The 16,478-nt window shown below is 45.4% G+C and overlaps 1 protein-coding gene across 3 annotated transcripts in view; it reads left to right on the top strand.

The window, feature by feature from the left end:
- Zfat (zinc finger and AT-hook domain containing) overlaps positions 1–16,478 on the top strand; it is a 162,333-nt gene that overhangs the window by 143,086 nt on the left and 2,769 nt on the right. For all 3 annotated transcript variants that reach the window (XM_041672577.1, XM_041672579.1, XM_041672578.1), the window contains exon 15: positions 2,089–2,219. In XM_041672577.1, the coding sequence (XP_041528511.1) occupies positions 2,089–2,219 (131 nt within the window). The remainder of the gene's footprint in view (positions 1–2,088; positions 2,220–16,478) is intronic.

Raw genomic sequence — 16,478 nt, forward strand, 5'->3', positions numbered from 1 at the left:
TCTTCCCAGAAAGCCAGAACATATTTTTAAATCAAATGATAATTTTGAATTTTTTGATCAGTTTACCAACTGGACACTGACCTTGGAAGCCGTTTTCTCAAAACTCTGGGAATATCAGCACACATGCATCTCAGAGACTGAATCAAGCAAGCAGGATTAATGGGAAAGTACTGACAACAAGTGGTAATGGGAGATACGAGGAGAAAACTGCTCCTGTCCTGACTTGAAATCCTTCATTTCCAGTCTTAAGAAAGCTTCATCAAAACCCTCATGGGCATCCATTTCCAAACAGTTAACTGCTCGCACGCTAGAAGGAACCAGGGCCACACGTCTAGAGTCAAGGCCATGCCGTGAGGCAAGACTCCAGCACTGAATCCCTATTTGAATTTGGGTTTCTGTTTCAGTGGTCAGTGATGTCTTTATCTCCCATGAGCATATACCCAGTTGTCCACCAGTGTGTTCCATGGAGGGTCCATGAGCACATGCCTACTTGCCGCCAGTGTCTTTCTTTGGAGAGTCCATGAGCGTGTCCCCATTTCCCCACTAGTGTTTATTTCCTTAAAGAGTCCATGAGCGCATGCCCGTGTGCCCACCAGTGTCTTCCCACGGGACTTCAGATACTGTTCCATCTTTGTCACTGGACAGATTAGACTTCTCACTTTACCTCCTGGCTGCCTAGTTGTCTTGCTTATTTGCCCCTAGGCTGTGTTGTCCTGGCTAGATTCTGCAGTTGCAGAGGCTGCGTTTCTCACTTGTGCTCCAGTTTAGCCTGGGTGCAGTCCTCTCGTGGAACTCTTTTTGCCTAGCTCACCCCCACCTTCAACCCCTAGATCGCTTGCATCTATTAGAATCCCACCAAACTTATCTTTACTGTACCCTAACTGCCCTGCAATACCGTGTGTTATGATGGTTTACTTACACATGGGTCTCAGCAGCCTGTCAGCCCAGGAAGGATGAGTAGGGGGGTGGGATTATACTTCATCTGTATTCCTAGTGGGAACCACAGCTCCTGGCTGACTAATAGTTGGGCTGGATAATGATCAGGGAGGGAGTGGAGGAGGAATTAAAATCTAACCTCAGTGATTCACCAAAGTAAACATTTTAGTCTTTGGAATTCGGAGTGTTAGCTGCAAGGCACATCTGAGTCATCTCAAGGTACAGGTGTATTGTGGGAAAGGGGGAATGCTCTTGGTATATTGTGAATATATGTAGATCACTCCCTCCATCTCAGGCCAAGTTGTACCTACTACACTGATCATGTCAAAGTCTCTTTCTCCAGTCTCTTATTGGTTGATTCATGTTGGCTCATAGCCTGCAAAAAGCTTGCCTATGAGGGTGTAAACATTGGCCAAGACTTCATGACATGATGAAGCACAGAGACCAAACAGTAATTTCCATTGTCATGAATTAGTGATCTGGGTGAGGGTGTGCTCAGGAGGATTACAGATGGGCAGCAGATGGTGAGAGAGAGCAGGAAGGGTGTGCCAAGCTGCTGTCCTGATGGTGTGGGCCCCTGTCTTCTGACAAGATTAAAATGAAAGCAGGCTTCAATTGGCTTGTAGTTCACAAGCTCACTGGCTGGATAAGTAAGACATTCTTGGGTGTTCTGCCTGCCACTTGGCATGCTTTCACTGCACATCTACGTGCCCTCAGGAGAAACCTTCTGCATTTGAACATGTCAGCTGGTAATCCTCAGTTCTGACACAGAAGGGCAGTTTGTGTAGCCACATCAAGATTCAGTTCATCTGGGCTTTAGTTCCATGTTTGTGACGCCATCACATTGATGACCTGAGGCAAATCTCTGCTTTTTGTGCCCACATGACTTATACATCAAAGAAAACAACGAGTATCATATCATCGTGCCATTGCTTATGGTTCCAGGCAGGCATTGAGAGGTTCTTATAGAAAATGTTTAATAAATTAAAAGATACCAAACAAGTTATTTCTCTTCTCTGAGTAAGTGATTTCTGAGAACCCATGAACTATTTGGAGTAGGTGTCACTCCATAGTCTTCACTAGGACCCAGTTTGCGTTGAATGCTATTCAGTGCCAAGAACTTATTGATGTCCTGTTACTTCTTTCCCATAGGCGATCGACTTGACCCTACAGCTGTGAACATTCTGCAGCAGATTATTGAGCTGGGTTCGGAGACCCACGATGCCACTGCTGTGGCCTCAGTGGTTGCTATGGCGCCTGGGACAGTAACTGTTGTGAAACAGGTGAGGTTCCTCTGCCCAGATTATTTGTCTCCTCAAGCCACTGCCCGTCTTCCCTGTTTTGTTTTCAGAACTTTTTGCCTTGCCTAGCGGAGAATTTGAAGTGAAATTGGTCTTGTCTCCGTGGATTATTATGGGGCTGTTTTTCAGTGACTCTGTTTGTACAGATGTATTGGAGAAAGGTTAGTATATTTTAGAAACACTGAGGAGACTCTCGATTTTTTTAAGGGAATCATAGAATGCAAATAAGCATAATGAGACTCTACCAGGAAGGAAACTAGTAAATGAGTAGGAAGTGTGGGGATAGCCAGAGATGCCCAGGAGTATTTCCTCACAGACTGTCCTTTTAAAAGAAACGTCATGGCTTTAGATTCATACAGGAGAGGAAGAAAATGATGAGTTTGGGAAGAAACATGTTTCTACCAAGTTGTCAGTGCTTGATTCATTTCCTCCTCTGACATCAGTAGTCTTCACCAGTCTGTTAGGATATACCACATGTGATAATCCGAGTTTCATTTGTTTACTCATCCCCGTCTCTTCAGTACCTGCTTCAGGTTTTAAAAAGGTTAAACTATGCTGTGGGACAATGGTCTTGTACCCTGTCAGTTGTATTTTAATGAAATGCTGATTGGCCAGTAGCCAGGCAGGAAATATAGGCAGGGTGACCAGGCAGGAAGTAGAAGTGGAGCAAGGAGAACAGGAGAATTCTGGGAAGAGGAAAAAGTCAGTCTGCAGTCGTCACCCAGACAGACACAGAGCAAGCAAGATGTGACTGCCTTGCAAAAAGGGTGCCAAGCCATGTGGCTAATGCAGACAAAAATTATGGGCTAATTTAAGTTATAAGAGTTAATAAGAAGCCTGATATACTGGGCCAATCATTTTATAGTTAATGTAGACCTCTGTGTGATTCCTTTGGGACTTAATGACTGTGGGAACTGGTCAGAACAGAAATCTCAGTCACACAGCTATTTTAAAGGCAGAAAACAAAGCCAGTAAGCACACCAGAACCAGGAAACTATATACTTCAAGTTCATGAAGACAGTTTAAATATAGATTATAAAGGTTTGCATGGATATGTGTTCTTTTATCATTCACTTGGTATTTATTGAGTACTTGCTGTTGTCAGTGAGTTTTGTGGTACTGGAGTTCCAGGAAGGAACCAGTGCCTGCCATCGAGGTGTCTACTCTCCGTGGAAAGAAATTAGACAGGAATGAAGTGGTATGCTATGGGGAATGCGAATGGTGAACAAACAGAGCCGATGTTTACAGCATGGGGCTGAAGGCTCTTGGGACAAAGGGTTGTTGGGGGAAGATGTCTCTGAAATTTCAGGAGAAACTTAAAAGACTAGTGATAGCCAAGCTTTACTGTGAAGTTAGTACTGAGAAATAAGAATGAAACATGAGACATTTAACTTCAAGGGGGAAATTAAAAAGTTTTCTTTGCATGACCAAAGACAGTTCTTAGACTGGCTCTCCTGAATCATATGTCCTGGCTACCCACCTTTGAAGTTAAGATCTCACTGTTGTTTTCACGACTACTCAATGGTTTCTCAGTGTATGAGGCAAAGCATGAAAAGTTCCCGCCATGAAAGTCTCTGGGACAATAGGAACTTTTGGTTTAACATGGATTTCTCCATCCTTAGACAAGACTTGCCCTGTAGTGGAGTATTTGAATTGAGTGTCTAAAACTCTTACTCCACAGTGAAGTTTCCCTCCAGGCCTTGGACAGAAGTTGGATACCAGAAAGACATCGGATGCTGAAGCCTGCAGCATCAGCCTTCTTACTTGGCATTTGCTAGGTTGCAGACTCCAGGTTGTCTTCCGTATCTTCTGGTACTCCTCACTTGTGTCCTGAATGTGGAGTCTTTGGAATCTTGAAAAAGATCTGGTACTTACTGGAACAGGGTCTGACCAGGGCAGGAGTGGGAGGGCTTGGCTTGGTTCACACATGTGAATGTTAGAGAATTCTTGTCACTTGTCGTCATCTATATATTTTTTTAATGAAGGGTATTGATTGGCTGCTACTCAGGGATATGGTGTATTGAGTGTCACAGTCAGTGCTGCCGTACATGAAGTTGTGAGCTTCTCTCCATCAGACTGGCAGTACCACAGAGCACACGGCAGATCAGCATCAGTGCGGCCTGCGTAAGCAGGTACAGATGTTCACAGGAGGAGACAGTGGTACCCCTGAGGGAGCCTTCTTTCGTACTTCAACCCAGAGCTGCAAGTAGAACTGTGAACCTAATCACGAGGGACTCCATTTGGAAATGTTCCCAAGTGTGTGTGTAGCACAGTCATCATCTCGTGTGCCTGCCTGAGCCTCCCTTTCAGTAACTGTGACACATAATGAATAGAAGAATAAAGAATAGGTGATGGATGGATGGATGGATGGTCAGATAGACATTAATCTGCCCACACCTGTACCAGAGAGACTGAAGTATCTCAAGCTCTTGCAGGTGAGGAACTGACCTTTTCTCCGATTAAGTTATCCCATCATTTACATTTAATCTGGTGGTTTTTATTGGGTGGGATTGATTATTTTTCTTTCAGGAAATTGCATGTGTTAATGAGACTGCCGAGCCGCTGATGGAGTCCTATAACCCCTGTTGGGAAGCAAGTTCTCGCCCTCTCCTCATGAGAGGGGCATAGGGCTTCAGTATTGACGACTTCCTCTTGCTGCAGTCCAAGCCAGTACACAAAGAAATTGCCCAATAACAACTGAGTATTTTTGCTTGAACTGTTGGTTTCATGTTTTGACTCTTCAGTCACTGGTTAACCAGTACTGAAGAGAAAACGCAAGGATGTGCTGTAAAAGCACATGAGGAACTATAACAATGAATTTTTAAATTACTGTTACATACCATAATTTTATGTATTTTAAAACAGAATTGTCTGTTTTATGTGCATATTCTATAGGACCCAAGTGAATCCCAGGTTATTTTTATTGATTCATTTTTTATATGTGTGTATGGTATATGTTGGTGTATGTATGTGTTTGTGTACATGGCTGTGCCCATGCATGTACCTGTGGAGGCTAGAGGTTGATACTGTGTGTCCTTCTCTGTCACTCTCCACCTGTTGAGAATGTGTCTCTTACTGAATCTGAATTCTATGCTTGGTTTGACTGGTTGAGCAGCTAGCCCCTAGGGTCCCTGGGGTCCCCCTCCCAGCACTGGGATGACGGGAATGCACTGCCATTTCCTGCTTGTTATGTGGCACTTATAAGGTGATATTTATTGTGGCTCCTGGCTTCAAAGGTTTCACTCTGTGCTGTTTTAGCTGCATCACTTGGGCCAGAAGTGCATGGTGAAGGAACGTTGCTCACTTGGTGGCCCTTGAGACACAACACTAGAAAGAGGGGCTGGGGATCCAGATATTCCATGTCAGGACCTGCTTCCATGATCTTACTTCCTTCTGCAAGGCCCTGATTCCAGAAGGTTCTCCTTACCCCCTTACCACTGCCACCCTCCAGACAAAGTCTTCAAGGCGTGAGTCTTTGGAGACACTCTGAAGTATAGCAATAAGTAAAAGTGATGAATCCCCAGTTTTCAAGCTTGCTGAACCCACTGTCACCCTCCATCTGGACTATGTGTGCGAAGAGAAGCTGTTCTGCTGAGGGACTTCCAAGTGCAGACCCTGGCCTGAGAGTCTGGTGCCTTGGAAGTTTCTTGCAAAGAGATTCCAGCCTGGATTCTTCCCCTGGCTCGTGAAGCTGAGCATGACCAGAGACTGTAGTCAAATAATGGGCTGGGGCATATGGGAAAGGATTTAGATGCAGCTTCAAAGTCCATCTTCGTGACCATTTTAAGGAGAACGTTCTCTTCTGTTTTATTATAATTATGTATCAGGCAGCCTGGCCAGAGAATCCTACATGGTATAGAGGATATCTGCCAGCTGAAGTGCCTTAAAATGAGACATGGGGAGGCCTCTCCTCTTTCCTTGACTGCAGAACAAGCTAAGCAAGGTCCACTTTCTTTTCCTTTGTTGTCCCTTTAAGTGCAAATAACATGAAATAATGGAATTTGATGGTTTTGTTTGTGAAGGGCACTTTTTGACATATATTGGAAACAGTTTCCTCTGAGGGTCAAGGCAGTCTGGGGCTAGTGATGAAAGATAAGGTCCCAGCAGGCCTGGCCCCTCCTCCCTTCCTAGGCTGGGCTGACTTCATGTTGGTGAGCCGTGTGTGACACAGCTAGCAGCTGCTTAGTCCTCTTGCACTGTGAACACTACCTTGGCGTCTCAGGTGTCACTCACCATCCTGTTACGGCTTCTGTCATTGTTGTGGTTCATCTAAGGGATTCTTCATAGAAGGTTAAGGAAACACGCATGTGTATATTTGTATGTTGTGTACATGTGTACTTGTGGACAGAGAACAATGCATGTCACAGGGACAGAGAGTAAACAGTTGTGGGCTCAGAGGATCTAATGCTAGATGCTAAGTATAGCCATAGGATTTCAGCAGCTGCCTCCAAGTCAAGTTTTTCTGTTATTGTTTAATCCCCCCAACTCTTCCATTTGCCTTATTGGCTTGGTTTGATACTTGAGACAGGGGTTAACTTCCTAGCCCTGACTGGTCAGGGACTCGTTCTGATCCTCCTGGCTCTCATTCTATTGGTGTCTTACATGCTCAGCTCTTCTCCTCCTTTGTAAGTAGAAAAATCTCCTCAGTAACTTCTTACCCCCTCTTGCACCCATCATAGCCCCCTCTGTGACAGACTTCTCACCTCAGGTTCTGGGTTTTGTTGGTTGATCATCAGCTTTGGCCCCTGACGCAGGAACTTTGCCATAAAATTGGCTTGCTCACAAACCCCTGCCAACTTTAGTTCTGTCAGGTCCTTAATATTCAAGCAGCTGCCTCTTCACAGAGCATTTGTTCTACAGTTGTTGATCTGTGGCCTTCAGCATGGAGATGCAGGGACGGGTGAACACACTGCATCTTACCCCCCTTGCCATTTAGTGCCCCCTTTGTCCCCTGTAGACCCTCCTTAGCTCTCCCCAGCCTTTCAACCTTTTCCTTTTCTTCTTCCTAAATGAAATTTCTTTCAGAGACTTCTGCCCCTGGCATAATGGCTGATGGCTGATATTCCAAATGACTTCCTTTCAAAGCTCTTTTATTACTTGTTGAGCCCTCTCATGCCTTGGTAGATGCTGAAAAGTCTGTTTCTTTGTGAAATCTTAGAAGTAAGAATGAGTTCCATGATACATCTCTGGACATATGAGACATGGTTCACAGAAATCAAATAAAGATTTGTGTTTCTTCGTTATGGTACCGGTCCCCACATATACCCACCTTTAGAGCTGAGGATGCCAGTCCACTGAGAATTGCCTATTCCTTCCTTTTTCTAAGCCCCAGTTTTCCTACTGTTGTCCCCTGCAAGCTGCAGAATCCCGCTTGAGTTTTGATACCATCATTCATTGCAGTTTGCTTGATATCTCTATCCTGCTCCTCATCTTCTCTTCCCTTCTGTAGAACTGATTCCCACCTTGAGACTTGTGTATCAAATGTAAACATGTAGGATGTAGGCGTGTCCTGACCTCTTCGTGGCAGTGATCTTTCAGTATACCCTTAGTGGGCCTCTTAATCTACAAGGTGCTGTTCTCTAGAGCTGGAGAATGTGAGTGACCCTACTTCTTTGTTAGTAGGTGATGTAGACTCTAAAGAAGGAAGCTCCATCAGTAAGGCCTAATCAGATCTATGATCCATAAGGCACAGAACATCTCCACTTAGTGACAGCCACCTGTACAATTTGATTCAAGGGGGCTGGGATTGTTTTAAGCTACTACCTTTGTGTTAATTTCTTAGGCAGTATAGATGATGGATACAGTCACCGAATAGTCAAATGAGAACCAAATACCCCATGCTAACATCAGACCTGGATGCAGTACTCTATCATGTAGGGCTAGGTCAGAGAATAGCCTGCATTTGTGGACTTTTTGCTTCTTCAGGAAGGGCTTTAGGCTGAAAGAGCCCCCAGTTTGCTCTCTGTTCCTATCCCCAAACTAAATAGGGAGAAGAAGAGTGGCAGTGACTACTCCCACCCTACAAGAAGCTCTCCTCCTTTTCTGGACAGTAGTGAAGTGTGGGAAGGCAGCAGGATCCTCTTTCCCTCCCAGTTCTTAGAGACTTTGTTTAAACCATAACCGAGTATGGTTTTGTGCATGCTTAGTTCTTATCACACTGAAGATCTATAAGGGTAGGTGGAGGTTTGGTCTCCTAGGTGTCCCTGGGCTGTCAAGCACCAGACTCAGGGCCATTTACATTTCACAGGCATCATGAATATTTGTGACCATGAATGTGAGCTTAGACCCAATGGTACTTAGCTAGAAGGCCTGTAGTACCTTCACTGAGCAGTCTTAGCATCTCCAGGCAGGCTATGGGCTCCGTGCTGTGTGGAAAGCACAAAGCATACCTCTCACAAAGTCTGTGACATAGGTGTCAACCTAGGGTGTATCCTACACAACCATCTGTGTAGTAAACCTAGATGGGAGGTATAAAATGCCTGACTCGAACCTCAGGTCTGTCACTTCATAGCCCGTGACCTTGGACAGAGTACTTCTTATTGAACTTAAGTTTCCTTCTTTATAATATGTTAAAATAATAGAGTCTCCCCAGTTGGGCCATTGAATAGATTATGCAAATGAAACATTTGGCCCTGTACTAGCTAGTATATGTTAAGACTGCAGTATCTTAGCTCTTGGCACTATAGATATAGCATAACTCCTTAACTCTTTACTATTTGTACAGAGTCAACTGTGAATGTTTCTTTTTAGATGATTCTATTCAGCAGGCAGCAAGCATTATCTAGGCTCCATACTGGGAGTTTCAGATAAAATGATAAAAAAAGATCCTTTTTCCCTTTTATATTTTCTGGTGCAAGATATTGAACCCCAACCTTGCCCAGGCTGGGCAAGTGCACTCTCATGGAACTACCTCTCCAGTCCCACCTCTTTCCTAGGAGAGCTTGTTGCATGGTTCATTCTGGAAGATAAACAATTACATCATCTAAATTAACACATGCATGTGGGCTCCTGTACAATCTCATGCTGAGCCAATTTGAGTTATTTCTACAAAATCAGCCCTCCTTGAGAGAGGCCATTATAGAATAAATGTTTGTATCTCTCAGAATGCATATGTTCCACTTTAACCCCAAATGTGATTGTGGCACTAGAAAGTAGGGCTTTGGGAAGAGACCAGGTCATAGAGATGGAACACTAATGAATGGGCCAGTAAATGAGGCCCTGAAACTAGTTCACACTCCTGCACCCTTAAAATTACATGAAGTCAGTGCTATGTGGGTATAGGGCCCTCCCTAGATAGGCCCCAGCCATATTGGAACCTTGATATCAAATTTCATTGTCTGTTCTCTAAGAACTAAGAAAACTGTACTCCTGCTGTTCATAAGCCACTTGGTCTAATATGCTTTGTTACAGCAGTCCAAGCTAATAAAGAGGTCGATTTGATATGACTGTGATGCTGAGGGGTGTAAACCAAAGTAAAAAGGAGCGGGTATGGGAATACGAGCAAGGAGGCACAGTGATCTGAGAGTCAGAGCATTTCTCTCTAATAGCAATAGCCAAGAGGTGAGCCTGTGCATTTGGTGATTGGGAGCCAAAAATCAACTTTCTTGAGTTGCTCTTAGTCATGGCATTTTATCACAGCAACAGAAAAATAACTGATACACCTGCTGACAGAGAAGCATCTTCAGAATGTCAAACAAAAGTCACAGACAGCCTTGGCCAAGGCCTTGTTCCAGCCCCTACCCAGAAAATGGTGGGCGTTGAGACAGGACAGAGTTTCAAGGACTCTGGGGTGATATTTAGATGGGTAGGTTGGAGATCTTTTTACTTGAGGAATGTGCAGAGATGTAGGAAACCATTGCTAAGGGTTGCTATTAGAGGCAGAGACTTCCTGGGCTCTGTGTATGGAAGACGCCCTGTGAGAGGAGCCTGGCTGTCATGTGCACTCTTGAATGTACTGAGCGGAAAGGACAGCAAAATGGCAGCTTTGGGAAGATTGTCTACATATGAGAAGATGATCAGATAACAAAAGCCACAAGCCTGCCCCCCTGACTGTGACCGCTCTACCATCTGTTTCATTGGGGCCTTTGAGAGATCTCCTGTACTCTACTAGCACAGTTCAGTATTTATTGGGCACACACTGTGAAGCAGGGACCATGTACTCATCCTATAGAAAGGCATGTGCCAAGTGTGCAGGGTTGGTTCATGTGTTGGAAGCCTGTTTGATGGATCAGACCAGGTGAGGCTCTTTCTCCTGATGGAGTGGCACCCACCTCTCAGTAACTGTATGTCCTGTTCTTCACTTCCTCTCTCTGAAACACCATGCTGCTCACCTCATTGCTTATAGTTTATAAGACATGGAGCTCCTTTTCTTTTTCCTCAGGCAAGTGATTGTTCAGAGCAGACTAAATGGGACTTAGAGTCCTAAAGCATAGAGAAGGGTGAGATGTCCAGTTAATGAAACTTCTGTTTGCTCTGCAGTTAAGTTGCTCTGTTCAATATGAAAACAGTCCTTATCTTGTGAGTCAGAGGCCAGGAAGAAGCCTGCTTACCATGTTTCTCTTCCTTTCAGCAAACTCTTTCTCAAAAGACAATTGGCCCTTCCCCTTCTGATTGGGTCAGGAAACCCGAGTAGACAAGCTTATGTAAGCACATGGCACACTCTGCATCAGAGCTGCCTGCCCTGTGCTTCACAGACAGGGTGCAATTGTGCTTCTGTGGTCTCCATGAGGTCCAGCATCTCAGACCTTGGAGGTTGCTGTAGCGACTGGGAACAGATGTTAGTGAGCAGCTGGGCCAACTTGTCTTGGGAATATGTCTGAGATGTGTGTTCCCAGAAAAGAGAACTACCAGCTGCCTGCGTACAGTTGAGAAAAATGGCAAGCAGAGGAGGTGATGTGCCATCTCTTCCCTGAACTATGGTTGCCTGGTACAGGCTGAGTCATGACCTTCCCCCCATATCCTTGCATCCCTTCCCTTTTAAAAGGCTTTCAATCTTCAGTGACGCCTGGGATGGCTTCTTCCTGCCTGTGAATATTTTTGGTATTTCTACACGTTTCCTGCAGAGAGCATCATCCCATTTTGGTCTTGTATATAAATATATAGTTCTAGAGTTAGAAATTTATGATATTTTCCCCACAAAGCCCATTCACACATCCTTTATTTTGCCTTGGTAAGTCTGGGTATTGCATTTATAATTCCTCTGTTTCCAATGCATGGGACTCCACTCCTAAGCCAGGTTGTGATGGGGAATGTGCCGGCTGTGACTCCCTTGAAACATACCTGCTTCCCTTCTGAGAGTACAGGGGAAGCAATGACATGGTGATGGAGTATGCCCCTTCCCACAGTCAAACTGTGAATAACTGCAGGCTTCCTTCTCATTCTCACTGTTTGGTTATGTTGGGTTCTGTCTGGGAAATAGCTCTGGCTGTCCTGGGAGTCGGGGTGTTTCAGAGGGTAAGAACCTTAGAAGAGGTATCTCCTGTGCCTGGTCTCATTAATGGCCCTGCCCATGATGAGGGCTCATTATGCTGTCGATTGTCTTGAGCATGCTCAGTCCTCCTGCTGACCCTCTCAGTCCTGCGACCGTCTCCCTATCACAGAATTGCCAGCAGGTCTTGAGAGCCAGTCCTGAGCAACAGGAGTGCCAGAGAGAAGAGAGTAAGTCGTGACCTTGTTCCTTTGCTGGAGGAACATGGGTGCCGTGGGTGCCTTCCTTATCGTGGACACGAGTGCTATCTAGAGAAAGCTGTTTTCCAAGGCACGTCTTAATAAAAAGGAACCTGGCTCAGGTTATCTAAGATGGATTTGAAGTGTGAAGGGTGCCTGGAGTTGTGATTTCCTGGTAAGGGCAGCAACAGTAGCAGAGATGATGATAGATGTCTGTCCCTTGAAAGGCATAAATGAGGGTTCCTATCCTGACAAGACCCTCCAACTACGATCCTTGAAATGAAACCACTTGTCTGCTTGCAGCAGCCAGGGCCCTCAGACTTGGGCACGCGGGCAGCATGTACTATAGGGTGCTGTGGTTATGTTTTGTTCAGATGTCAACAAGGTACGTGTTAAGGCCATTATCATATACTTTGGCCTTTCCACTCTGTCCTCCTGGTTTCTTTCATTGCTGGCCAGCTGAGGACTTTCATCTTCCTGTAACCATTATTTATTTCTGTGCTGTGCTGGATCCAACTTTCCCTGTCCGAAGCCTGGCATTTCCAATGCCGCATCGGAACTGAGCTCAAACGTGTTTTAGTAGACGGTTGATGAGGATGTGGCTGTGAGCCCCCGGCACAGGTGTGTGGGCAGCTGGTGCCTGGGAGTTATTTGCACAGTGTTCTGAGAGCTCTGGGTAAAGGCGTGCTGCAGATGTGGCCTATTATTGTGTTCACGATGGCTTTAGAGAGTGCTCCTTTCCATGCCGGCTAGTAACGGCATTTTCTCCTTTCTTCACCGCCACCTCTGCGGGACTCAGCTGCGAGCCACAGCTTTTTCTTCCCTTAATTATCTTTGTCATATTTCTGTGTCCTTGGCTGTGTCTCTGGGTTGTTTTGGTGTCTTGGGAGGCGGTGGATGGTGCAGTCTCCAACAGAAGGACATGTGCTCAGGTTGAGACTCAGAATACGTGTGCGCAGGGTGGGCCGCACTGTGAGCTGAAGGTCAAGAGCTGCCTTGAGGAAGAAGTACTCTGCAGGCTTCCTATGGACCACCTCTTTTCTGTGGTTTTTCTATTGGGCAAGGTGACTCCTCACATTTCTCCCCTGGCCAGTGTTAGGTGCCGAGGATGCAGGTGGAGTGTGCTCAGTCCAGAAGACTGTGCTGTTAGAGGATGCTCCTGGTCCCTGTTGTATGACCTTGAGTCTTGAAACACCCTGGCAGAAGAGACTCTCAATGTATTCTTATTAAAGAGACATTAAAATGAGATTGTGCTTCAGTCTAGCCCAAGAAACTGATAGGAGACTCAGGAGGAGGCTATGGCATGGTCCCAACACATTGCTGCCCACTTGGCTCAGTCCTGTGTTATTGTAAGTACCTGAAGCGCTGTGTTCACTAGAAGCACAGGGAGCTGGATGCAGCCTTATCCTGCACTGGATCATCATCTGTGACTGTAGAAGGTAGGGTCCCGCAGGCAGCTTCTCATCTTCCCCGAGTGCCACACCCTCCGAGGCGTGGTGCTGAGCACCTTTGGGTGCTTCTCAATAAATAGGACAAATGCTGTTGTGTATTTAAGCCAGGATTTGCACAGTAAGGATCGCCAAGCTCACCAGACACTATAGGTCTACAGGGAGAACTTGGAGGTGGATTATAACACAAAACCCATTCAGGGCCACGGAGGCCTGAGTGAGTGACTCAGGCTGCTTCTTCCTTGAGGACCTGTGAGCAAGAGAGATTTCTAGGACTTTTCTTAAAAACATGTAAACTTGTGGTAATGGGTTGAAAGTGGGGAAAGGAGCTGAAGAAGGGGCAAGAGGAAGGACAGATGAGTGAGGAATACAGAAATAGACAGTGAGGTGATGGGAAAGGTGATGACATGGCATCCTATAAAATCCCCATCCATGCTGCAGAGTGGACCATGAGATGAAGGTAAAGAGACAGGGAAGCTGCTCTCCAGCATCAGTAGAACTGCCAAGTGTGGGTCATTAGCTGGCTTCAGTCCTGAGCCTAGAACACTTACAACAGAACACAGGACCTGACTTAGCAATCTGTGGAGTCCCGTGGGCTAAGGTTTTCTATTAAGCTATCTATGCTGCTAATAATTTAGCTGCAAGATATGTTAGATACAGCATTTGAGGAAAATGGAGTATCCATCTCAGGGGGTAATGACACTGTGAAAACCATGTTATTTCTGCTGCGTAGAACAATTTTAAGCCTGTGCTAATAGATTAAGCTGCTGGAGTGATCATTTTGAACAAAGAGAATGGTTAGAGCTGTACAGCCAACCTCTGTCTGCCTCGGATGGCTAAGGAGCAGTAATTCTATCAGTCTGCGACATGTGATACCCTTAGTCACTGCCATGCTGCGCCAGCCAGGGAAGAAAGAGCTCAAGGACTCTTTCATATGGATTAGGCCCAGCTTTTGCTACTTGTGAACTGCCCAGCTGGGCCTCTAGGAGCTTCATGATCACATTTGTGAAGAGGCAACAAATACTGTGTATGAGCCATCAGGGTGGAGCTTGGGAGAGTATTCAGTAAACTGCAGACACCTGTTAACTTCTTCGGGAGCAAGTCAAGAGGTGCATGGCTTGCAGACATGGCAGAAAAGCCATGAGATCCTTTTTTTAAAGCAGTCCCTTTCTCCTAGCTCATTATGGAGCTCCTAAGTGTAGGGAGCCCCATGTTAGCTTTAACCAACATATGCTAACCAAACAATGTCTGTGCTAGGACTTGAGTAAAATGCAGGGTTAGCATCTTCCATTGCCTTTTCTGGTGACTTCATCCAACCAAATGTGATGTCCCATGCTTGAGAATCAGTGGATGAACATAGGACTGGTTTTGCTGGACAAAACCAGCCTGGGGCTGGAAACTGAAGAAAATAAACAAATGGAGAAAGAGTTCTCTTAAGTGGATTTTAACCTTCTATAAAGTAGCAGATAAAATAGATGTAAATGTTCAGATTGTAAGAGAGCACGTTTAGATGGGGTGAGGCTTGACTTCAGCAGCCTCTGCCTTGCTTTGTGAAATAAAGACTCAGTCTATGAGTGGATGGCTAAGGCCCTTAAATCTTAAGAGCTCATCTGCCCCTCTCTCCAGCCTTCACTCTACCTTGCTGTGTATAACCCTGCATATCACCTGATCTCGCTGTGTCCTTCCTGTCCTGCTCGTCACATGGTTCTATCACACTTACCTGAGCATGCTGTCATTTTTGTAAATGTACAGTCCTGAGGACCTTAATGTTTATCACCCAGCCCTTCTTCCTTCCTCTGTGTTTCCCAAGGTAAGGGAAAAGATTTGTAGCATGTTCCCTCCCCTTTCCAAAGCTCCCATCAGGTACTGCCTTTCAACGTGAAAGACAGCAGTGTTTACCTCTGTAGTCTTGCTTCCTGGTGTATCTTCCAAGGTAAACAAAATGGAAATAAACAGTAAAACAAGGGGAATAAATGTTTTGGTTTATTTGAATAAATACAAATAAAGAAATGGGCTAGTTTTCCCTCAGGATAGCTTTGCAGTTTTGAAATTCTTTCAGTCCCAGGCTCCTGCTAGTATCTAACATCAGAATACCCAGATTCCTCCCACAGATGTCTTTTCCTCCCCAGTCTTCATGAACTGAACCTGCCATACTTGTTCCTCCTCATGCAACTTCAGTAATTAAGGGGCTGAGGTGAGACCCTCCAAGCTGGAGAGTCATGAATGGGCAGGTCAGGGAGTAGGAAGCCACGGTCGTGCTGTCTGTTACAAGACAGAAGGAGAGTCTGAAGTGTCATGAGTGGGAGTCTGTGTGGCTGCCTTAGCTAGTTCCCCTCAACTCATCGGTGTCATTTTCCCTTTCCCAATCTTCCTGGCACCCACCCTACACCTGCACGGGACCTAGAAGTCATCTATGGTGTGGTCATGATTTATTTTGTGCCACCACTGTCTCATCTCCTTGTGTTGCTATCTTTTCACACATCACAGCACCTGGGGCCCAGTAGGCCACCATTCAACAAATATTGGACATTTACTATGTGCTATGCATTGACCTTGGATTTTGGAAAGTAGTTGTGACAAGACAGACACTGTCCCTACCTTCCCATAGTTTATGGTCTACTAGTAACTGTAAAAATAACAGGTTTTATCAAATGATAGACAATCAGTATCTTTGATCAGAAGCTATCTAAGAAATGTTTGGATGGATGAATGGATGGATGGATGGATGGATGGATTATTCAGAAGACAGTAGTAGGTAGTGCCCCCTTTGCAAACAGTTGCCTTTTCTGTCTGCATGACCAAACTCTTAAACTGCTAAGTTACCACTGGGTACTCCGCTGACGTTTTGGTTACTGGCTCCGTCCCTGCAGCGCACAATGCCTGTCTGCGCTCTCTGCGCTACCATACAGTTCAAGAGCTTCGGGCAAGGGGCTGGAGGTTGAAACACACAAAGACACACAGAGACAGAGACACGGACCTCTAGTCACTGGTAAAAAGCCCCTTATTCAGTAGCACCACGGAGGCTTATATACCCAACAGTCAGGTAGGCCAACAGGTGAAAACCTTATCCTCTGATCCTCAAGGCAAGGCAACACGTTCTCATGAAGCAGAGCTGGTAAACAACTTT

This window comes from Microtus oregoni, unplaced genomic scaffold (genome assembly GCF_018167655.1).
Source record: "Microtus oregoni isolate MIOR12 unplaced genomic scaffold, Mior012 000022F_ref0000154, whole genome shotgun sequence".
Taxonomy (NCBI): Eukaryota; Metazoa; Chordata; class Mammalia; order Rodentia; family Cricetidae; genus Microtus; species Microtus oregoni.